This window comes from Puccinia triticina, chromosome 17A, assembly GCF_026914185.1.
Source record: "Puccinia triticina chromosome 17A, complete sequence".
Classification (NCBI taxonomy): Eukaryota; Fungi; Basidiomycota; class Pucciniomycetes; order Pucciniales; family Pucciniaceae; genus Puccinia; species Puccinia triticina.
The window spans coordinates 3,684,505-3,692,746 of record NC_070574.1 but is presented as its reverse complement, the minus strand read 5'-3'; the positions used below and the strand labels follow the sequence as shown (position 1 = coordinate 3,692,746).

The 8,242-nt window shown below is 42.2% G+C and overlaps 1 protein-coding gene across 1 annotated transcript; it reads left to right on the top strand.

The window, feature by feature from the left end:
- Positions 1-6,190: 6,190 nt before the first annotated feature.
- PtA15_17A341 (uncharacterized protein) lies at positions 6,191-7,403 on the top strand (the record flags this gene model as incomplete). The annotated part of the gene is made up of 3 exons (XM_053164448.1): positions 6,191-6,223; positions 6,300-6,518; positions 6,603-7,403. 3 exons carry the CDS (start codon positions 6,191-6,193, stop codon positions 7,401-7,403), a joined length of 1,053 nt encoding a protein of 350 aa, XP_053028414.1.
- Positions 7,404-8,242: the final 839 nt, after the last annotated feature.

The window sequence follows — 8,242 nt, the reverse complement described above, 5'->3', positions numbered from 1 at the left end:
TGGAATGAGTATCCATCTAAAAATCAAAATAGAAACAGGGAAAAATATCAGTATTATAATCAATCTTCTTTCTTTTCAAATTCTTATTCATCTACATACAGAATCCACTCGACATACATGTGCAAAGGCGTCGTGAAATCGGCTATACAACCTCAGACGTGCGTTTCGTGCGGCAACCGGGTCGTTGAGGTCCTCACAAGCAAAGGCGAGGAGTCCTTGCTGGATAAAGTGGCGCAAGGCGTAGATTTCTTCGGGTTTGAAACTGTCCCGCATGCCGGAGTTATATGCGTGGACGTTGTCTACGGCCGAGTGCGCTTGACGAATGGAAAACGGGATATCGTAAGAGGGGCTAATAATGGCTGCTTCGTCGAGTTGAGATGAAGTTATGGACGTGTTTGAAGAATAATCTAAGGAGTTATCGAGGTTTTCTTTCGGCGATGAGGGCGTGGAAGTAGCGCTGGAGGCAAACATTACGGATATTGAATGCGATAACGGAACTTTTCCGTTGGCCGACGACCTGGACCTTATAGATACTCATTTTTCTTCATTTAAAGACGTCACTATGGACGCCTTTACCTTTCAGAATCGTGTGGCGCGGATTCTCTTTCATTTTCTTAATGTTGACTCTGGTGTTCGACCCAGTTTAATTAAATTCTTGGAATGCTTTCACGTCATTCTTTTCGCCTATAACTTTTTTCAATCGATTTTCCAGCTTCAGGAGTCTAATTGGACAGCTCCTTGGCGTTACCTTAAGAGTATTTCATCATGTATTCATCTCCCTTCAACTCCTATACGATGGAAACCGCGGAAAATCATAATAAAGCTTTAATCGCTCGAATAATCGGTCGGCCGGCTTCAAATTTAATATTGGTCATTACAGTCTTCATAAATGCGATCTTGCCTTTCATTTAAACTCGGTTCTGGACGATTCTATCGAGCCGTTTAGAAGTTATAACCCCTCAAAGTTTCCCTAGGATTTACGCGGCCCCGCGGGTGCCATTCATTAAACGTTTACGGCGACCTATCGGCCGAAAGGAATCTCAATATCAATCTATTCTAGTTTCATCTCCTCCTTCTTGCCTTTCAAATGAGCTCGTAATTAGAAAATTTCATCGACGGGGTTTTGAGTTATATCTGGAGGAAGTGGTCTCTTAATCTGCACGGCTTTACTACTACGCGCGCCCGCGGGTCTTGCTTGGATCTTTAACCGGCCCTACACAATCGATACTCAACCCTTAAAAATAACCAGTATATACCATTTTAATCTGCAGAATCGCTTCTTTCGAATGAACTTGGTTTCAAGAATTTTCATCGAGCCGTTCCGGAGATACAGGTCGATCAATTTCTATTTTTCTTTTCGTCATTCCGCACGCGCGCCTCCCGCTTGGAGCCCCCGCTCAGACAACTGGACCCCTCTTTCGACAGCACGCGCGCATGGACACATGTTCCATTCCTCATCTGTACAAAAATTAACGCTTTTTTTCGTAGTGGACATGGGGAAATTAAAAGGAGTCAAGTACTCAAGAATAATGGAAGAAAAGGAAGGGAAAGGAAGAAAACGATCATCATGGAAAAGGAATTCATTCTGGAATAATCACTCATTTTTATCCATCCATCATTATTCCTTACCATCTAATATCAATTATGGATCATCAATCAATTCAATCATCCATCAATCAATCCATCCATCCATCATTATTCCTTACCATCCCATAGCAATTACTGGACATCCAACCACCACAATATTGGAACTTCATCATCTTCACCCTGTATTCTAGGAATTATTCAATCAGCAATCCAATCACTCATTCATTCATCATTATAATCAATTTCTTCCAACACATTGCAGCTCAGAAACCACCCAACTTGAGCAAGAATATTCTTTGGACAGCTTATCAACCTCTCTGGACTTCAAATTCTCTTCACTGAACTTTACATTATATACTCAGAAACTCAGAAATCCAGTCATTCAATTCCAAATCATTCACACCCTTCAGAAATTACAATTATCAACCTCATCAATCAATCAATCAATCATCATCAATCATTGCATTCTTCCTTAGCCTCAGTTAGGCGGGAAAATTATTCTCCAGAGTGGAAATTAGTCTAATATGTGTCTGTCTCAAGGATATTGCCTTCAGCAGAGTTAGATCTTCTTATACATTCAACCCTCATTGATAATTGGACCTTCTTTTGGATACTGGACTCTTTGGATTGGATACTGGACTATGGATACTCTGGATACATAGGACTATTGGACTTTGGATTGGACTTGGATACCTTGGACGCAGATATACTGGACTTGGTTTATACTTGGATTCTAATTGGCTTTGGACGCTGGACTCTTTGGATTTGGATTACTACTCAGGACTTTGGATTTCACCTTTTGGAGGAAGAACACTGGACTTTGGACTTTGGACTCTTGGACTCAACATTCTTCAACTCTTTCTGGATCACTCTTCTCTTTGGTGCATTGCCTGGGGACAGACAATAAGTTGGGGGAGGATGTGGTGCTCCATTCCAAACCATAAGTAGTATTTTATTGCTTTCTTTTACATATATTCATCATTACATTGAACATTTCCCCATAACCCTTCACAAATACCTCATTATTATTGCATATTCAGATTCTACATCAAATTTCACATATAGTCCCTCATACATAGTATACCCTTATCTTCAATGGTTCAATAGTTATAGAGGATATAAGACTTACAGATAATCTACAGTCTTCATTAGTTACAATACTCAATTCATTAGTAACTTACTGGAATCATTACAGTACATTACTTTTACATAATTACTTTCACATCCTAAAACCTTTACATACATTCCTCATTATGTACTATGGCTATTATACACATTACATCATTAGATCTGTGCTTACCTCTTTCAGTAGTGCTCATCATTACAAGTAGTTACTATGTTCACATCACTTTTCCCCATTAGTACATTCTTTTATTCCCATAACCAGCATTCCCTTTTCAGCATTGCTCATCATTACATACTGTTACTATGTTCACATCACTCTTCCTCATTTGTACAACCTTCATTCTCATAGCCAGAACTCTTCATTGTCTGTGCTCATCCCTCCTTACTATAAGAATTGTCTTCCCCCCCCCTCACTTGTACCTCATGCAGAGAAATATATACAGAATTTATAGATAATTTTGGATAAAGAAATTATAAGTTCCCCACTCTCATCAATCCTCCATCTCTCTTACCCTCAGTAGTCAGTAGTTAAAGCTCATAGTACTAGCTCCTAAGATCAAGCAGAAATCAGCCACACCTTTTCTTCTTTTTTCTTAGTGTTACTCTCATCCCCTCAGCATTAGTCAGGAAGGCAGCCTCATCAGCACCCTTGCATAGCTTACATTAGTACTAGTGTTGCTATCCATTTACCTTCCAAGCTCTATTCTCCCCTTTGAGTAGTTCCACACCGTTTCCTCCCTGCAGCCGTAGTTGACTTGTGCCCAGCTTGAAAATTCCTGGACACAAGGTTTTTTTTTTTTCATCACATATGCATGACACTCCTGCTATTCTAGCCAAATGCAAATGAATTTGATTGGTTTAGAAACAGAAGGTCCATAATGTATCAGCATTATTTAACACCTAGTGCTACTTAAGGCCCATTTGGATGCACCGGTACACATCATAAATGGGTGAATTTATGATGTGGGCCCCCTGGGGGTTTTGAAAATTTGGTGGCAATGGGGGGCAAAATTTGGTTTGTGCATCATAAATTTTCCTTGTTTATGATGTATAACAGTGTGTCCAAACAGGGCCTAAGTAACATTGAAAAAGAGCAATCAAAATGATGTTGTTGCAGAATACACATGGATACAATCATAACTATTATGAAGGGGCGTTGATAAATGCACACCCTTCTCCCGGGGGCACGCCCACGCCCACACCCTTCAAAAAGGGCATGCAGAGGCACATGCCCGCCCCCACACCCTATTTTAGCCCAGGGTGTGGGAGCCAAATGGTGTGCAAGGGTGTGCATGCCCGTGCATGGGCGTGCAAGGGCTTGCGCAGCCTTGATGTAACATTTTCATTGTTACATGGGATTATTAATGAAATATATGGGAAATAAGTTATGTTTCCTGTTGATAACCATTTATTAATCTTTACTGATTTAACTAGACTTTAATTATATGATCTTATGACGTGGTCTGATCTCCTTGTTGTATATTTGATGGTCCTTTGTTGTTCTCTTTCTTTTTCCTTTTTCCCTCATTGCAATATTATTTGTTCTATTGTTTTCATCATCATCCAATTCTAAACAGAAATCAAACCCTATCAAGTTACCCTTCAAGATTTTATTTATCATTTGAAGATAGACTACCCCTTATTACATCTGAACATAAGCAACATTCTCTCTTGAGTTTGTTCATAGCTATTAAAGAAGTAAGAGTAATAGGGCTGCTCTTCCAATTATATCACAATCTTCAACCGTAGATATTCATATTTTCTTTTTGGCTATCTTTGTTTTTTCCATCATCATCTACATCATCAAATTTAATTTACTTAAATCTTGTCAATCTTCCAGCATTATCATCAAATAAACATAAAGTCCATTTCTTTATCATCGTCAAATCTTCGGCCTCCCATCTCTCAATTATAATGTACTCTTAATCCAGCCCATCAAGCATAAAATGTCCAACAATTCTTCCCCAATACTCCCTCTCCGCATGTTGTTACCTCCTTCCCCAAATCCTAATTCCTTTGAACACCTTGCTGGTCAATCATTTGTAACTCCCTTCCAAAGCCCTCTTCCTAATTTCTCAGTTTTGGACAAGGCTCAGCAACATCTTCCTCCTCTCGGCCCAATTCCGCCTGGGTTCAAGCCTTGAGTGACAACAGGGTTCACAATTAAAATTTACAAACTTTGAAGGTTTGGCCGTGTTTGGCAGCGTGATTATTGCACAATAAATAATTGTGACATGTGACAACCCAGTGCCATAATGTCACATGTCAAAATGATTTATTCACAATAATTAAACTGCCAAACACAGCCTAAATTTGAGCCCTTTATGAAAGAAATATAAAATTATGGCAAGCTGCACTGGATTGCATGTTGCTGATCAATCAGAAAAACTTATCAAATAAAAAATTGTCCATACACACCTTAAGATGACACAGTGTGGAATTCAGTGTTGCATACAGTGATGCAACACCCGCACAAGTTCAGGGTACATCCAGAGTCTCTGTGCAGCTTTCGCAGTGACTGCGCATGCATTTGTTTGGGTGTCGGACTGCAGGGTGTGACAGTATACTCAAGACTGTGTTGAGCTTAACTAATCCTCTCCAAGGAGGCGCGAAGCATCTCCAAAGGAGAGGCTTGCTTGTAAAGTTGGGGTTGCAGCCTGAGAAGACTGGGTTTTTTGTGTTGTTTTGTTGTATTTTGATTTCAAGATCCTGTAGCACCTACAACTGAGAATCTCAACAAAGAAAAAGATAAGGGAAGTGGAGCCTACCTACTTGTCAAACACAACAGCAGCTTTTTTTTCAGGACATGTAGGAAATCCTGAGGATTCCAATAGTGCCCCCCCCCCCCCCTTCTCAAATTTCAGAGTGGTTGGGGGTCATCTGGCGGGTTTTATGGTCTTTCCAGCCATTTAGTACTGCTCATGCAAGAACCTTGACATTGCGTGCAAGTCCCTCCCTGGCGGGAGGGGGCTCGCACCCCGCGAGCACGGACTTGTGTTAAGTTCAACACCGTGTGAGCCCTCAAGTTTTACAAATTAGGGGGGTTCACATTGCAAAAAAAGCAATGCTGATTTCGTTGCTCATGCACCTGTGAGTAAGGTTTATGCATGTCAGATTGCTTCCAAAGGGGAGCTGCGCAGCCAAACCTTTTTGCTTTCTCAGGAAACAAATCACGTGGTCGGCCGGGGCGATGGGTTAGATTTGACAATGAGAAGGGTTGCTGGTTAATATTACATAATGATAGCTTCACTCAAACTGTCTCCCAACATCTTGTTTTAGTTTCTGTCTCTGCCTCGCTGCTAAGAAAGTTGAACATTTCACCCATCGTTGTATATAAAGAACTGCTGCATGACCATAGTTGCCCTCAGGTCAGTATTTTGAGCCGGTCAATTATCCCATAATCATCCCCCGGTTGTCTAGAAATCCAGTGCCACGATAGATTTTTGATCAGATACATTATTCCTGCGAATCCTTGGCAATGATTTTCGGCAAAGTTAAAATGCTAGTTGTGGTGAGAAATCTCTGTTTTGTCCAGTGCTCATCACGTCGAAGTGGGAGGTTTAATCATGCCTTCATTCCGGACAAAGCTTCTTCAAGCAGCATTGCCGATTTCTGGCCTTGCTACAGGCCACAACCAACTGTTAATTACTTTGGATAATCCCCAACTGCCCAACTCCGTACTAGAAAACACGGCTGATACTGTGCGAAACTCTGCCACCGAATCGTTGGACCCAGTACTGGCCTTGATTCATCCCTCGAACACCGTACAACGTCTCAGAAAACGTTCAGTGAGCGAGTCTATCAAGGTATGTAAAATTTCCATCGCGCACCTGTGCCTTCACTCGGTGTTTTTTGGCTCATTCCGACGATGAACCAACTGTTGTGCATAGGAAGCCGAAGATTGCTCAATTTGTTACGAGCCTCTCAGAGATGGCACTCCCATCAAACCATGGCGAGAATGTGGACACCCTCTCCATAAATCTTGTATGGATCAATGGTGTTTCTTTGCCGCTGAAAAAGCTTCATGCCCCCTTTGCCGATGCCCATCCAAAGCGAAGCTAGCCTGGGAAGAACAGAGCATGAACCTCGCAAGAACAACTTTTGTAAGCAGACCTGGAGAGGCAACTCATGCACCAACCCATCATGGAGGTTCAGGAAGCCTGCCATTCACATCATTCGCGGCTACTCACGGGCCACAAACCTATGCACCGCCAGGCTCTGCACCCATACAACAAGGACCCTTGTTTGGAGAACCGATATCGTTTGCGGCTACTCACGGGCCACAAACGTATGCACCGCTAGGCTCTGCACCCATACAACAAGGAGCGTCGTTTGGAGAGCCAATATCATTTGCGGCTACTGACGGGCCACCAGCGTATGCTCCGCCAGGATCTGCAGTGGCACCCGGCGTGTCATCAGGCTTTTCGACTCCACAAACACCGCAAATGTTTTCACCACCAGGCTCTGCAGTCCTACAACAAGGGCAGTCGTTTGGAGAGCCAACTTATGCGCCATCCCATCTGATATCGTTTGCGGCTACACATGGGCCACAAATGTATGCAGCACCAGTCTCCGCAATGCCATCAGGCCTTTTGGATTCACACTTTGGGCTGTCCTCTGCACTCATACAACAAGGGCAGTTGAGTGAGCTTCCCAAGTGCCATGTGAGTTACAGCTGTCTTGCTGCTTAAAAGGCAGCCAAGGTAAACTTGATTGTAAAAATTTAACATCCTCTGACCAATTCATGTTGATACACACATAGACATATAAGTTTAGCTGTGTCAAATCAAACTGTCGGCGGGCTGTGGTACAGCCAACATCAATCCCTCAGGCAGAAAATAATTTGGAATATGTCACAAGATGTCAAGGATGTGGCTGGCATATGATGGTTGAATTAATGGAAAGCCATCCATTGACACTCACCTGATTCTTTGAGAAACTGTTGGCCAACCACAATCTAGCATCATATTTTTTGCTTTTGTTTCTTTTTTTTTTTTTTTTTTTTTTGAGAAGGTTTACTCAGTCTTCTGCATCCTTCTTTCTCTTTTTTTGCTTCAAATTCACCCAGTCACTTTACAAGTGGCTTTATCTCTATTTTCTTTTGCAATTCTAAGATTCAGGTATCAATTTTGCTCCCTATCTATCATTAGCTTTCATGGCCTTCTTGAATTTCTGGCCTCTAAATTGGGGCATGCTAAATGCACCCCAAGTTTTTACTTCATGTACACCAACAAAAAGGGGTACACTACTGGGTACACCAACAAAATTGGGGTATTCTTAATTACACCCCAATCTTCAAGGGGTACCCACCTGGCCACCCCAAAAACATTGGGTTACTTGCATCAAAACTCCAAAAGAGCTTAGATATTGGGGTGCAATCCAATTTTACTCCAACATAGATGGTGTACATGAGCGGTGCACCCCAAACACACTTCTGGAGGCGGTCATTGAGGGCAGGTGGACTCGGATCAATGCCCGGCACAGACCAATTGTTGGGGAGTTGCTACTCCCACCTCCCCTTGGTGACCGG